Source organism: Panulirus ornatus, chromosome 48, assembly GCF_036320965.1.
Source record: "Panulirus ornatus isolate Po-2019 chromosome 48, ASM3632096v1, whole genome shotgun sequence".
NCBI lineage: Eukaryota > Metazoa > Arthropoda > Malacostraca > Decapoda > Palinuridae > Panulirus > Panulirus ornatus.
This window is the reverse complement of record NC_092271.1, coordinates 30,327,982-30,345,077: the sequence shown is the minus strand read 5'-3', so window position 1 is coordinate 30,345,077 and position 17,096 is coordinate 30,327,982. Positions and strand designations below refer to the sequence as shown.

The 17,096-nt window shown below is 40.8% G+C and overlaps 1 protein-coding gene across 1 annotated transcript; it reads right to left on the bottom strand.

Moving 5' to 3' along the window:
- Positions 1-8,761: 8,761 nt before the first annotated feature.
- Positions 8,762-16,012, bottom strand: LOC139763943 (uncharacterized). Its single transcript, XM_071690425.1, has 4 exons — positions 15,911-16,012; positions 12,290-12,434; positions 9,806-9,888; positions 8,762-9,175 (listed from the first exon to the last, which is right to left on the bottom strand). Exons 1-4 carry the CDS (start codon positions 15,995-15,997, stop codon positions 9,056-9,058), a joined length of 435 nt encoding a protein of 144 aa, XP_071546526.1. The 5' UTR covers positions 15,998-16,012; the 3' UTR covers positions 8,762-9,055.
- Between the last annotated feature and the right edge of the window lie 1,084 nt (positions 16,013-17,096).

The window sequence follows — 17,096 nt, the reverse complement described above, 5'->3', positions numbered from 1 at the left end:
CATCACCGCCACGCCTTCCTTCCCTGGCGATCACACCCTGAGCGGCGTAATGACATCGTCCAGTGGTTTAACAATTCATCCCCACCGTCTTCCTCTTCGTACCTTCCATATTGCCGGCACAACGTTTCCACTCGACAATTTGCCAATAGAGTACGATATTTTTCACAAAATATATCATCCGAGCATCAATCAATATCTATCCTGCCAAACAAATGGATGAATGATAGACAACTGTGTGTAAGGTTTAGTAGTCGTGCGTCTGGCAACTTCCTCGGTGTTTCTGCAGACTGGACGGACGGACGAGCGGATGGACGGACAAATAAAGGAGCCTCTTATATTGTGGCTCAATTGATTAATTGAACAACCCCGAGATCTCTTTTTTGAGGGTTCCTGCAGCTTTGAATCAGTGCACCAATCATGAGTAGGAAAATGATATTCCTCGACGAGACTGCCTGCTCTCCTCTTCATCCACCATCGACGATACTGCCATGCCAGAGGTGGCTTGTCACTCGCGGCGACCACACACAGGCCTCGTAGTCCAGTAAGCTAAGTTGAATTGTTCTTAATATAAGGTTGTGCTGTATGACGCTGAACACTGATGAGATGGATGTCTCATTGAATGGTTCACAAGGAGCATATAGAGGGGGTTCAACTTTAGATGAATGTATTGCTTAATACCTTTTTTTTCGAATATATATATATATATATATATATATATATATATATATATATATATATATATATATATATATATATATATATACATATATATATTATCCCTGGGGATAGGAGAGAAAGAACACTTCCCACGTATTCCCTGCGTGTCGTAGAAGGCGACTTAAAAGGAAGGGAGCCGGGGGGGGGGGGGGGGGGGGGGGCTGGAAATCCTCCCCTCTGTTTTGTTTTTTTTATTTTCCAAAAAAAAGGAACAGAGGAGGGGGCCAGGTGAGGATATTCCCTCAAAGGTCCAGTCCTCTGTTCTTAACGCTACCTCCCTAATGTATGTGGTAAAGTGTGTGGAAGAAGAAAGTTAAGAGTAAATGTGAATAAGAGCAAGGTTATTAGGTACAGTAGGGATGAGGGTCAAGTCAATTGGGAGGTGAGTTTGAATGGAGAAAAACTGGAGGAAGTGAAGTGTTTTAGATATCTGGGAGTGGATCTGGCAGCGGATGGAACCATGGAAGCGGAAGTGGATCATAGGGTGGGGGAGGGGGCGAAAATTCTGGGAGCCTTGAAGAATGTGTGGAAGTCGAGAACATTATCTCGGAAAGCAAAAATGGGTATGTTTGAAGGAATAGTGGTTCCAACAATGTTGTATGGTTGCGAGGCGTGGGCTATGGATAGAGTTGTGCGCAGGAGGATGGATGTGCTGGAAATGAGATGTTTGAGGACAATGTGTGGTGTGAAGTGGTTTGATCGAGTGAGTAACGTAAGGGTAAGAGAGATGTGTGGAAATAAAAAGAGCGTGGTTGAGAGAGCAGAAGAGGGTGTTTTGAAGTGGTTTGGGCACATGGAGAGAATGAGTGAGGAAAGATTGACCAAGAGGATATATGTGTCGGAGGTGGAGGGAACGAGGAGAAGAGGGAGACCAAATTGGAGGTGGAAAGATGGAGTGAAAAAGATTTTGTGTGATCGGGGCCTGAACATGCAGGAGGGTGAAAGGAGGGCAAGGAATAGAGTGAATTGGAGCGATGTGGTATACCGGGGTTGACGTGCTGTCAGTGGATTGAATCAAGGCATGTGAAGCGTCTGGGGTAAACCATGGAAAGCTGTGTAGGTATGTATATTTGCGTGTGTGGACGTATGTATATACATGTGTATGGGGGGGGGGGGGGTGGGCCATTTCTTTCGTCTGTTTCCTTGCGCTACCTCGCAAACGCGGGAGACAGCGACAAAGTATAATAAATAAATAAATAAATATTGTATATATATATATATATATATATATATATATATATATATATATATATATATATATATATATATATATATATATATATATATATATGCTGAACAAAATCACCGTGACGCACAGTTTATCTCTTGTAAATGTATGACTGAAATTATGTTCCTAGTGAGCTGGCGATACTATGGTAACACTGTAGATTCTTCTCGTTAAGGATCCTGACGTGAGTGCATTATGACGACCACCTTATGTAGACTTGCTTCATGGGGCGGGCTTACTGCACAGAATGTCAACATTACTCCACTTGCTACTCTTGTTATCGTTCGACAAAGTATTATGAAGGTTTCCGTGGCATCCTTGTTAACATATCACACAACTTGCTGCTCCTGGTGTCATTTCATGGTATGGACGGAATGGCCTTGACTTGCTCATGACATGACAATTTTTCAGCACATAAAGCTTCTCTCGGTAATGCAGTACATGAGCCACTAACACCTCGTGCTGCTCCTACAACTGGCCAACACGCGCGAGCAGAATCCATGACGTAATGCTAACGTTATGAAAGAAAGTATAACATAGAAGGATATACTCCAGGAGGCAGCTTTAACAGCGTGTCAATAACCGAAGTGCTCAGGCAGTACGTACTATGGTGTGTTACATGGCAAATAGATTGTTTGACGCATGATATAGTTCAAACCTTATATCAAATGAAGTGTTTTCATAAAACTCTGAGCATGAAGAATCTTTGGTTGGTCTATGGCCCACCAGAGATGCTACAGTATATGTTGATGTTAACAGCAGGATATAAAACTAACTTATTGATGTATAGCCACATTTGCTGTAACACTGTGTGTGGTCTTAGAAATATTTTGAACGCTTGAAGAAGGTATTCAAATATTTCTACTCGTTGCTATAAACTGAGGCTGAACTTAACGACCTTGTCAGTCGATTTACAAAATGCCTGAAGTCCTCCTCTGTGATGCATGAAAATGGTCATCACACAAATGAAGTCCTCTGTGATGCATGAAAATGGTCATCACACAAATGAAGTCCTCTGTGATGCATGAAAATGGCCATCACACAAATGAAGTCCTCTGTGATGCATGAAGATGGTCATCACACAAATGAAAAAAGTCATTCTTGCGTATTTCGTTCGGCACGTGCAGGAAACTTATCTTAACAAGAGTCTGGAACCACATGTGTTAGCCTCTCATCCCAGCGTCATTCTAACTGGAAATCAGCGTTTACTGCGCCTAACCCCAGTATCCATCTCACCACACAGTCATTACTGGAGGACTCACCCATTGCCTTGCGGTACTTTCACATTCCAGTCGTCGCGTAATCTGTTCAGGTGTTGTTTATGATGACACCATCGTGGTTGGCGTGTCGTTAGTACTTGGAGGGGACTGCGCGAGGGGATGTAACGTGCAAGCGACCATGGAAAGTGCCACTGTCTGTCACCAAATGATAGAGCTATGAGGGATATCACGTCACTTATTCTTTACTTGTAATGATAAGTTACAGCACAAGCACATGTCTTACCACTCGGGAAAATGCGTTAAACCTATTAACCCGAGAGAACTTATATGATAGATTTTCATTTTTGTTTCCTTTTTATGTTTTCCTTTACCTCTCCTCTACTTCCTTGCTACAGTAGTACTGAGGATTTCTCATCTACTAACCACCCGCTACGTACTTCAACTTAGATCCAATAGAGTATATCCTCTCAAATTTCTGTTGGATCTGAGTTAAAGTACTCTAGATCTTTCATTGATAAATCCCTTAAGTTAGCAAAGAAATTATTTCATAGAGTTGAGCCCAAACCTCCCATTGACACCAAGAATCTTTTAGTTCTCCCTTTTGATAATCATTTTACTTTACTTCCCATGTTACTTAAATCCTTTAATGTAAATGTTGCCTTCAGCAACAATAATACTATAAAGAATATCTTAATCAGGAACTCACCAGAAAATTCTCCTGGGTGCGTCTATAAAGTGCCATGTAGAAACTGTGATGTTTTATATTGGGCAGCGTGGTAAGGATCTTTCTGTTAGACTTAAGCAACATAGATATAGTATAAGAACAGGACAAGAATCAAGTGCCTTGTTTAATCACGTTAAAAACTATGATCATTGTATTGACTGGAGTAATGCCATCTCAGTTATCAACTCTAACTCCAGTACCACGAGAAATATCATTGGATCTTCTATTATCAAATACACAACGAATTATAATCTTAGTATTAGTGAAGGTCTATACAAATTGGATAACTTTATTGTTGATGAGATTTGTAAACTATTCACCTTCTTGTCCACACAATAAGTTTATGATACGCTCGTTGTCTGTCTTGGACAATCACATGTTTACCAAATGTCGTCCAAGTTACGTCTCTTCGTTGTATAACTGACTGTTATATTTCCTTCTTGTCTCCCCTGATGATGTGATTATTACACAAAAGTGCACTTGGGAACTTATCGTGTTTCATTTTCCCCGTGGACTCAAAGGAATATACTTGATCACTCGCAAAATTGTGATCCTTTCCAATATATATATATATATATATATATATATATATATATATATATATATATATATATATATATATATATATATATGAGGAAGTACCAGGAGAGACTGAGTACAGAATGGAAAAAGGTGAGAACAAAGGAGGTAAGGGGAGTGGGGGAGGAATGGGATGTATTTAGGGAAGCAGTGATGGCTTGCGGAAAAGATGCTTGTGGGATGAGAAGCGTGGGAGGTGGGTTGATTAGAAAAGGTAGTGAGTGGTGGAATGAAGAAGTGAGATTATTAGTGAAAGAGAAGAGAGAGGCATTTGAACGATTTTTTCAGGGAAAAAATGCAAATGAGTGGGAGAGGTATAAAAGAAAGAGGTAGGAGGTCAAGAGAAAGGTGCAAGAGGTGAAAAAGAGGGCAAATGAGAATTGGGGTGAGAGAGTATCATTAAATTTCAGGGAGAATAAAAAGATGTTTTGGAAGGAGGTAAATAAAGTGCGTAAGACAAGGGAGCAAATGGGAACTTCAGTGAAGGGGGCAAATGGGGAGGTGATAACAAGTAGTGGTGATGTGAGAAGGAGATGGAGTGAGTATTTTGAAGGTTTGTTGAATGCGTTTGATGATAGAGCGGCAGATGTGGGGTGTCTTGGTCGAGGTGGTGTGCACAGTGAGAGGGTTAGGGAAAATGATTTGGTAAATAGAGAAGAGGTAGTAAAAGCTTTACGGAAGATGAAAGCCGGCAAAGCAGCAGGTTTGGATGGTATTGCAGTGGAATTTATTAAAAAAGGGAACGACTATATTGTTGACTGGTTGGTAAGGTTATTTAATGTATGTATGATTCATCGTGAGGTGCCTGAGGATTGGCGGAATGTGTGCATAGTGCCATTGTACAAAGGCAAAAGGGATAAGAGTGAGTGCTCAAATTACAGAGGTATAAGTTTGTTGAGTATTCCTGGTAAATTATATGGGAGGGTATTGATTGAGAGGGTGAGGGCATGTACAGAGCATCAGATTGGGGAAGAGCAGTGTGGTTTCAGAAGTGGTAGAGGATGTGTGGATCAGGTGTTTGCTTTGAAGAATGTATGCGAGAAATACTTAGAAAAACAAATGAATTTGTATGTAGCATTTATGGATCTGGAGAAGGCATATGATAGAGTTGATAGAGATGCTCTGTGGAAGGTTTTAAGAATATATGGTGTGGGAGGTAAGTTGTTAGAAGCAGTGAAAAGTTTTTATCGAGGATGTAAGGCATGTGTACGTGTAGGAAGAGAGGAAGTGATTGGTTCTCAGTGAATGTAGGTTTACGGCAGGGGTGTGTGATATCTCCATGGTTGTTTAATTTGTGTATGGATGGGGTTGTTAGGGAAGTGAATGCAAGAGTTTTGGAAAGAGGGGCAAGTATGCAGTCTGTTGTGGATGAGAGAGATTGGGAAGTGAGTCAGTTGTTGTTCGCTGATGATACAGCGCTGGTGGCTGACTCATGTAAGAAACTGCAGAAGCTGGTGACTGAGTTTGGTAAAGTGTGTGAAAGAAGAAAGTTAAGAGTAAATGTGAATAAGAGCAAGGTTATTAGGTACAGTAGGGTTGAGGGTCAAGTCAATTGGGAGGTAGGTTTGATTGGAGAAAAGCTGGAGGAAGTGAAGTGTTTTAGATATCTGGGAGTGGATCTGGCAGCGGATGGAACCATGGAAGCGGAAGTGAATCATAGGGTGGGGGAGGGGGCGAAAATTCTGGGAGCCTTGAAGAACGTGTGGAAGTCGAGAACATTATCTCGGAAAGCAAAAATGGGTATGTTTGAAGGAATAGTGGTTCCAACAATGTTGTATGGTTGCGAGGCGTGGGCTATGGATAGAGTTGTGCGCAGGAGGGTGGATGTGCTGGAAATGAGATGTTTGAGGACAATATGTGGTGTGAGGTGGTTTGATCGAGTAAGTAATGTAAGGGTGAGAGAGATGTGTGGAAATAAAAAGAGTGTGGTTGAGAGAGCAGAAGAGGGTGTTTTGAAATGATTTGGTCACACGGAGAGAATGAGTGGGGAAAGATTGACCAGAAGATATATGTGTCAGAGGTGGAGGGAACGAGGAGAAGTGGGAGACCAAATTGGAAGTGGAAAGATGGAGTGAAAAAGATTTTGAGTGATGGGTGCCTGAACATGCAGGAGGGTGAAAGGCGTGCAAGGAATAGAGTGAATTGAAACGATGTGGTATACCGGGGTCGACGTGCTGTCAATGGATTGAACCAGGGCATGTGAAGCGTCTGGGGTAAACCATGCAAAGTGTGTGGGGCTTGGATGTGGAAAGGGAGCTGTGGTTTCGGTGCATTATTACATGACAGCTAGAGACTGAGTGTGAACGAATGGGGCCTTTGGTGTTTTTCCTAGCGCTACCTTGCACACATGAGGGGGGAGGGGGTTGTTATTCCATGTGTGGCGAGGTGGCGATGGGAACAAATAAAGGCAGACAGTATGAATTATGTACATGTGTATATATGTATATGTCTGTGTGTGTATATATATGTGTACATTGAGATGTATAGGTATGTATATTGTGCGTGTGTGGACATGTATGTATATACATGTGTATGTGGGCGGGTTGGGCCATTCTTTCGTCTGTTTCCTTGCGCTACCTCGCTAACGCGGGAGGCAGCGACAAAGCAAAATATAATAATGATAATAATAATAATAATATATATATATATATATATATATATATATATATATATATATATATATATATATATATATATATTTTTTTTTTTTTTTTCATACTATTCGCCATTTCCCGCGTTAGCGAGGTAGCTTTAGGAACAGAGGACTGAGCCTTGAGGGAAATCCCCACTTGGCCCCCTTCTCTGTTCCTTCCTTTGGAAAATCAAAAAATGAGAGGGGAGGATTTCCGGCCCCCCGCTCCCTTCCCTTTTAGTCGCCCTTTACGACACGCAGAGAATACGTGGGAAGTATTCTTTCTCCCCTATCCCCAGGGATAATATATATATATATATATATATATATATATATATATATATATATATATATATATATATATATATATATATATATATATATATATATATAACACGAGGAAAAATAAAATACAATGTCCCGAGTGCACTTTCGTGTATTACATCTTTAGGGAGAGTGAGGCAGGGGTTCAGATTACATTCTATATATATATATATATATATATATATATATATATATATATATATATATATATATATATATATATATATATATATATATATATATATATATATATATATATATATATTTATATATATATATATATATATATATATATATATATATATATATATATATATATATATATATATATATATATATATATATATATATATATATGAGAAGGTAATGTGCTGCCTCCGTTCACATGCGTGTGGCTTTTAGTAGTAGGGTCTGGCATCGTGTTTATCATAAGATTTTATTTCACGGTCGAGACAGAATAAGCTGTGTATAAATTTTGCATACGACAAAGTCATGCATTTCATACAGACGTACACTAGTATTCATGTTACAATTTTTTATGTGCTTGATCAGAGACGACTCAGTGAAATTTCTCTTGATCAAAGGCCTACAAGTTTTAACTGATGTAGTTTTGGTTCAATCAATACAGTTGTCATTATTTCTAACGTGAATGAACAAAGAACTGGAAACCAGCCTTGTTATCATATATATATATATATATATATATATATATATATATATATATATATATATATATATATATATATATATATATATCCATATTGTCCTCAAACATTCCATTTCCAACACATCCAACCTCCTCCACACAACCCTATCTATAACCCATACCTCACACCCATATAACATTGTTGGAACCACTATTTATTCAAACATACCCATTTTTGCTCTCCGAGATAACGTTCTCGCCTTCCACATATTTTGGTGAAAAAAACATTGAAATCTATAAAGATTAGCAAGTAAATGGTATCAGGTGAATGGTAGTTTTGCTCAACGTTTCTTCATGTATCCTATTAGAACCAAATGATTTACCAGGTACATTACGTAGATTTCTTCAACAACATTATCCTCAGAGATTCTGTCCTACGAGCGATACGTTTAATGTTCTTGACTGATGAAAGATAAAATCAGGAAATCAGTGACAGTGCTCCAGCTCCCACATATGAAGCAAGTGACCAAGTGTGCGTCAGATGAGTGGCATCAAAAGTAATGTACACTCGGCGACATAAATCTATTTCCCCTTCACATGTATGTACTGAAGGAAGAAGCTGAAACCGTCGAGACATATCTTACCGATACTCTCGAAACAAGTGGTAGTCCTGCTGAGGCCTGCAAATGTACATCGTCAGTCGTTCGGCTAAATCAATTACAATATGGGAGATGTAAACATTGTCTGATAAGGAGAAGGTTACAATATTTGGAGTCAAAGTTCGACGCAAGTCTCAGGTGGGACTTAGTTTACCTGCGCCAGTTAGGAGCAGCTCATCAAGCATGACTACAGCACCAAGTTTTATGTCTAGACTTCAGGTGTTTGTTATCAGGTGCTATCATGACGGTAGGGGAGCAGATTCTTGTCGGTGAGTGTACCCTGTGGTGTCAAAACTCATGAGTTTCAACGCGTACATGTCCTCAGTTTATAATGGCATCAGATAATGATTGTTCATCATGCTCGGCATACAGATGTAATTGTGGTTATCGCAAATGTCTCGGCAACACTTTTCTTTCCTTCCACACTCGTCATCACTGGTACACACCTAGGGAAGAGAAGGACAGCTTCAACGCTCTAGAAAGGAGCACGTGCCAAAATTCTAAATTTACATTGCTGTATTACCCAGACACTCGTGCCTCTGTACACTTCTCAGATACTTGTGCATACGTACACCACCTAGTTACTCGCGCCTCTGTACACCACTACTTACTCCTGCCTCTGTGCGCCACCAGTTACTCCTGCCTTTGTATGTTACCCACTTACTCCTGCTTCTGTACGCCACCCAGTTACTCTAGTTTCTAAACACCTGGAGAAATGTGAGTGTTAGGAAGATCGTAACTAAATGTTAGTCATACAATAAAGACATTAGTATATCAGAGAGTATCAAAGAGAATATGAAAAGTAACCTGCTTGTGTACAGAAAAATATGGAGTTCTCTATAACTGTTCTTTTTTTTAGGATTTTTTTCTATTCTGTCACTGCGAAATTTGCTTATATTACATACTTTAGACCTGTTCTGTGAAGTGTATAACTATGCAAATGAAAAGTGAGCGAGGTTACCAAGCATCATGGGTGTACCACAAAGGAAAACATCTGTTCTTAATGCGACCATAACCACAATAAAATTCATTATCATTATATACAAAGATTTTATGTGTCATTCTTTATGTCTTACCTGAACATTCATCTTCTTGACCATAAAAGTAGAGTCTTCACAGTTGACTAACATTCGAGGCATTGGGGGGCAGGTCGGATATTCTGTAGATATAACCAGCGTTACTCTCAGTAGATGTTCGTCTCAGTAGATGTTCGTCTCAGTAGATGCTCGTCTCGGTAGATGTTCTTCTGGGTGGCTGTTCGTCTTAGTAGATGTTCGTCTCAGTAGATGTTCGTCTCAGTAGATGCTCGTCTCAGTAGATGTTCTTCTGGGTGGTTGTTCGTCTTAGTAGATGTTCGTCTCAGTAGATGTTCGTCTCAGTAGCTATTCGTCTTAGTAGATGTTCGTCTCAGTAGATGTTCGTCTCAGTAGCTATTCGTCTTAGTAGATGTTCGTCTCAATAGATGTTCGTCTCAGTAGCTATTCGTCTTAGTAGATGTTCGTCTCAGTAGCTGTTCGTCTCAGTAGATGTTCATCTCATTAGCTGTTCGTCTCAGTAGATGTTCCGGACGAAAATGGATGTATCTTTAGTACTGCGATGATCGTCTCTAAGTCGACACAACACGACACACTATAGTGATGGATAGAGTTACAAGTATAGACGAATGAACTGGCTTTTGTCCTGATTGATGATAGTAAGATGCACTTTTTTCATTCGATGTTTTGGTCAAGAACTGACGGCACACTTTGACCGTGTCAGTCAGGCCAGTATGAGTACAACAATGAAGAGGATTTTCGGCACAAAAATAAAGCGTCTGAAAAAGTTAATAGATATTGGAGTTGGGAATCCTTTCATAATGCTTTACTAGAAGAAGGTCATATATCTTCCACTTTACACACACCAGTTATTATCAAAGTATATCTTATCAAATCGCTATTAAGTGAGAAAAATGTATCTGGAAATTTTAAAGTTTATATTAGTATTTGATGCGAGACTATTATAGATGGAAGATTCTGGAAACTTTTTTTTTGTATACTCTCACGACTTTATTGTCATGGTTAACTCTAAATGCATATGATTTCAGCTAATTTTCCTATTTTCATTGATTAATATGATCATAGTATCAATTTTGATTGATCAATATGATTATAATTAGTATTAATTTTCATTGATAAATATGATCAATATGATTATAGTTAGTATTTATATGATTATAGTTAGTATTCATATGATTATAGTTAGTCTTAACTTGAGGCTGGTTCCAACCCGGCTGCTGCAGGACCGTGTCTTCTGCTTTAAAGCTTGTTGGTGCTGAAGTGTCAGCTTTTGAAGGGAGTCAACCTGTGGTGGGAGTCAACCTGTGGTGGGAGTCAACCTATAACCCAGATCGTATGATTCCGGATAACTTTTCACTGTTGTCAGATAACGAGAGACTCAAGATTTCTATTCAAACATAGAACAAGATAGCAGCCATAGAAGTGATTTTTGGTTAGTGGAGTTTGGTGAGTGAGTCTTGGGTCTGTGTAACACAGCAGAAGGTGTTCGGTAAAGTCTTGTTAATCAATGAGAGGTTTATAAGTAAGTCTGAAACTGTGCCAACTTTTCATATTCAGTTAATGTGAGAGTGATCAACATGTGTGCATGACGAGCAACTCATAGTAGTGGAATATGATAACCTTCCACGCTCGGGAGTGTTAACCGAAGAATGGTTCCACTAACATACTATCCCAGCCTTATCTACTTCTTGAACAAGTGTTTGGCTCTACTTTTACCTTGTAGTTTCTTGTCACATAGCAGTGTGCTGCTGTGACCAAGGTACTACCACACTTTGCCTCACATTTGTCACACTAAGCGAGTCGTCCTTTATCCAAACTTCATTTCCTGTTTGATTAGATTTAAGTGATTATATTGGTTTAGAAATTTTCAATCAACTGTAAATTTTGTGTTCTACTATGTCTATAAAGCCTTTGATTCCATTATATTCTACCTAGATTTGTATCATAGAGGACGTGCAGCCATTTCTGTTATGTGGTCGCAGTTCTGATTGAGTCAAAATCTGAAGATTGAATCAATGAAATGCATTATATAACAACTGGACAATTACCAGATTCAACAACCATTATAATACGGAAGAATTATATTCGTTACCATTGATAAATCCCTTAACAATGTTGAACCTTCTTCCATTAGTATATTCTCTAACCCCTTCCACTGCGTATCATGTTCCATCTCTAACCCCTTCCACTGTGTATCGTTCCATCTCTAACCCCTTCCACTGTGTATCGTTCCATCTCTAACCCCTTCCCTACGTATCATGTTCCATTTCTAACATACATATTCAGGAGGTCCCTTGTGCCTGTCTCCACCTATCAGCGCTGCACCCTGCGTTTTCCTCTCGAGCCTCCATTTTCTACCCCTCACCATCACTCGTCATCCTCCACCATCACCTTCATTACCTTAACTATTTTCTACAATCACTTTGAACCTCTGTATCACAACCCATCCTATCCTTCCCCATGATTAGCTGGCTCTCACCCCACCAACTCCGGGGTACAACCAACCATTTCGTTTGACTCTGTCGCAGCAGAGCGATCGTCCGTAGCGGTTCTTGCAGGGCTTTGCGCACCTGGGAAGAGCCCCCGTCAGCGTCGCCCCTAGCAGCACCAGCAGAAGTAGCACCAGATAGTGATGGGTGTTGTGAGAAGCCTGCAACAACAGATAATGCTGAATGGTTGTTAATACTGCAAGTGATGCGTATTTTCTCCATAGGTTGTATGATTAAATAGAAGGGAGGTAAAATGGAGATATCTGAGTGTTTGTCTGGTTGTTTTTGGATGAAGTGTGAGTGTCTTTCTGGTTGTTTTTGGATGAGGTGTGTGTGTGTGTGTGTGTGTGTGTGTGTGTGTGTGTGTGTGTGTGTGTGTGTGTGTGTGTGTGTGTGTGTGTGTGTAGGTTCTGAACTTGAAGTAGATTTCATGCTGCAATGCGTTGATTAGTAATGCCAGTAGCGTTAAGTTCTATAATCTTTAGTATGTGGATAGGGTTGTGTTGGGCGACAGCGTTAGTTCTTACTGGGTAAGGTAGTGTATTTTGTGCATATATATATATATATATATATATATATATATATATATATATATATATATATATATATATATATTATTCTTTTTTTCTTATTATTTTGCTTTGTCGCTTTCTCCCGCGTTTGCGAGGTAGCGCAAGGAAACAGACGAAAGAAATGGCCCAACCCACCCCCATACACATGCATATACACACACGTCCACACACGCAAATATACATACCTATACATCTCAATGTACACATATATATACACACACAGACACATACATATATACCCATGCACACAATTCACACTGTCTGCCTTTATCTATTCCCATCGCCACCTCGCCACACATGGAATACCATCCCCCTCCCCCTTCATGTGTGCGGGGTAGCGCTAGGAAAAGACAACAAAGGCCTCATTCGTTCACGCTCAGTCTCTAGCTGTCATGCAATAATGCCCGAAACCACAGCTCCCTTTCCACATCCAGGCCCCACACAGCTTTCCATGGTTTACCCCAGACGCTTCACATGCCCTGATTCAATCCACTGACAGCACGTCAACCCCGGTATATCACATCGATCCAATTCACTCTATTCCTTGCCCGCCTTTCACCCTCCTGCATGTTCAGGCACCCATCACTCAAAATCTTTTTCACTCCATCTTTCCACCTCCAATTTGGTCTCCCACTTCTCCTCGTTCCCTCCACCTCCGACACATATATCCTCTTGGTCAATCTTTCCTCACTCATTCTCTCCATGTGCCCAAACCATTTCAAAACACCCTCTTCTGCTCTCTCAACCACGCTCTTTTTATTTCCACACATCTCTCTTACCCTTACATTACTTACTCGATCAAACCACCTCACACCACACATTGTCCTCAAACATCTCATTTCCAGCACATCCACCCTCCTGCGCACAACCCTATCCATAGCCCACGCCTCGCAACCATACAACATTGTTGGAACCACTATTCCTTCAAACATACCCATTTTTGCTTTCCGAGATAATGTTCTCGACTTCCACACATTCTTCAAGGCTCCCAGGATTTTCACCCCCTCCCCACCCTATGATTCACTTCCGCTTCCATGGTTCCATCCGCTGCCAGATCCACTCCCAGATATCTAAAACACTTTACTTCCTCCAGTTTTTCTCCATTCAAACTTACCTCCCAATTGACTTGACCCTCAACCCTACTGTACCTAATAACCTTGCTCTTATTCACATTTACTCTTAACTTTCTTCTTTCACACACTTTACCAAGCTCAGTCACCAGCTTCTGCAGTTTCTTACATGAATCAGCCACCAGCGCTGTATCATCAGCGAACAACAACTGACTCACTTCCCAAGCTCTCTCATCCACAACAGACTTCATTCTTGCCCCTCTTTCCAAAACTCTTGCATTCACCTCCCAAACAACCCCATCCATAAACAGATTAAACAACCATGGAGACATATATATATATATATATATATATATATATATATATATATATATATATATATATATATATATATATATATATATATATATATACATATATATGTATATATACTTTTCTTTCTTTCAAACTATTCGCCATTTCCCGCATTAGCAAGGTAGCGTTAAGAACAGAGGACTGGGCCTATGAGGGAATATCCTCACTTGGCCCCCTTCTCTGTTCCTTCTTTTGGAAAATTAAAAAAAAAAACAAGAGGGGAGGATTTCCAGCCCCCCGCTCCCTCCCCTTTTAGTCGCCTTCTACGACACGCAGGGAATACGTGGGAAGTATTCTTTCTCCCCTATATATATATATATATATATATATATATATATATATATATATATATATATATATATATATATATATATATATATATATAATTTCTTTTTTACTTTTACTTGACTTTCGTTTCCTATGTTAACGAATTAGCGCCACATCAATCAAATTCTTTTTAAACCACGACTGCATTTTAACGCCCAGGCCCCAGTAATCCAAAGCCGCCTCCCCATTATCCTCTCATTTTCTTCTACGTTTCCCTTTGCCCTGTCCTCCCGTCACTTCTGACTCGTAAATTTTCATATTCTGGTTTTCTCCGCTCATCGTCATCATCATCATCATCATCATCATCATCATGTCCATATTTCCGAACTATTTCGGCACACCCTCTTCACCTGTGCCTGTTAGACCGTAGTACCACAACGCTTGCACCAGCACCACACAGTTATTCTTACACATCCCAACCCACCTACACCATCTACTGTCCTCAAGCATCTCATGTTCAACACGTTCATCATCTACCGCCCTTTTCGCCGCCGCATCTGACCCCAGATGCCTTAAGTGCTCCACACCCTGGTCTTCCTAAGCCAAACCCTCCTGCCTCATGTGCATGACGTACCATAACCAAAACTTGGTTCACAGTCACTCTGAATAATCTCTCTTCCCACACTCTCCTAAACTCTCTCATAAACTTATAAAGTTTCTGTCTGGAATCTGTCAACAGAATCATGTCATCCGCCAACCAATACTAGCCAGAATATGTGACGATAGTGCAGGCCGGGAGCTGCCTGGGGAAGGGAACACCCAGAGGAAAGGCTAGTACACCGCCTCCCAGCCGTGTGGCGTCTGCCCTGAGTGCTGAGACACGTTCCACTCCCCGCTGTAGTAAAACACCTGGCAGTCCCAAGTGTACTGTGTTACTTGGCAGTCTACAGTGTAGTGGGGCACGTGGTGACTCCCAGTGTGCTGGAGCATGTGGCGGAATCTCAAGTGCACTGGGGCACGTGGTGGCCCCCAGGTGTTCTCGGGTATATGGTAGCCCAATTGGTGTGCTCAGACATATAGCACATGGTCCCAAGGTGCTGGGGTAAGTCCTCTATATCAAGCTGTATGTGTTGTTGTTGTTGTTGTTGTTGTTGTTGTTGTTGTTGCTGTTGTACCAGAACGTCTTACTCTGCCGTTATGACCTGAACTTATCCATTGCATCTGCGACTCTGCTGTAACCACACCAAAGTCTGGTACACTAACCATACCCAAGTGCTGGTATGCCGATCATACACAAGGCAGGTATGCTGGCCATTCAATAAGGTGATCACATGTTTTCATTAACATGTAGGAGAACGTCAAGTTTCAACTCACCATTTTGACCTGCAGTGTTCCTGGCTGTGGCTGAGTGGTGTGTGGGCCGGTACTGGCAACCCCTGCCGCTATATACCACCAATCCATCTCTCCGTCCCAGGATGTGGGGGAAATTCCCTCACCGCCGTGACGTGCTCACATTCACCATAGTGCAAAGCATCAGGATGTTTCCTCATAGTGGATTACATTGGCCCACATGATTATATCATCTGCGATGTAAAAATATTATGTATCAGAACATGTAAAGCAATCTAAACAATTTTACCATTGCACTTGGGCGATCGAAAACGACGAGCGGACGGCGTAAGCCAGACATCGAAAGTTTGTTCACCCAAGATACGGTCTAATTCTATTCTTTGATTGATCAATTCATTTATGATTACCTAAGGACCAATTTCTTTGAAATAGTCCTGGTGTTAGTTGGGACCTTTCTGAAGGCTCATGCGGCCAAAGGCTGCGTTACTTCCAGTAGCAGGGAAATGTAAACTCCTTTGGAGTAGAAGGTTCTTTCACGAGAGTGTACTCAAAGCGATATAGCCTCGCCAAAGTGACTTAACTCACGTTGTAACCTCGAGTGGCTGCAGTTCCGTAACACACGAATCTTTGATATCTAGAGAAAAAAAAAAAAATTAGCAGCTTTCGTTTACCAATCATATGATCAGATATATTTCTCCCTGTAGATTGACCGTGAGGATATGTGTCAGAGGTGGAGGGAACAAGGAGAAGTGGGAGACCAAATTGGAGGTGGAAAGATGATGTGAAAAAGATTTTGAGTGATCGGGGCCTGAACATGCAGGAGGGTGAAATGCATGCAAGGAATAGAGTGAATTGGAACGATGTGGTATACCGGGGTCGACGTGCTGTCAATGGATTGAACCAGGGCATGTGAAGCGTCTGGGGTAAACCATGGAAAGTTCTGTCCTGGATCTGGAAAGGGAGCTGTGGTTTCGGTGCATTATTACATGACAGCTAGAGACTGTGAACGAATGGGGCCTTTGTTATCTTCCTAGCGCTACCTCGCGCACATGAGGGGGGAGGGGGTTGTTATTTCATGTGTGGCGAGGTGGCGATGGGAATGAATAAAGGCAGACAGTATCAATTATGTACATGTGTATATATGTATATGTCTGTGTGTGTATATATATGTATACGTTGAGATGTGTTGGTATGTATATTTGGGTGTGTG

Bases quoted from the DNA above. Each gene is read 5' to 3' on its own strand.
- LOC139763943 (XM_071690425.1), bottom strand. From the start codon at position 15,997: ATGGATTGGTGGTATATAGCGGCAGGGGTTGCCAGTACCGGCCCACAC. The intron at 12,435-15,910 runs GTGAGTTGAAAC...CTGTTGTTGCAG, and splicing joins GAACACTGCAGGTCAAAATG to GCTTCTCACAACACCCATCA. The intron at 9,176-9,805 runs GTAAGACATAAA...TCTCTTCCCTAG, and splicing joins TCAAGAAGATGAATGTTCAG to GTGTGTACCAGTGATGACGA.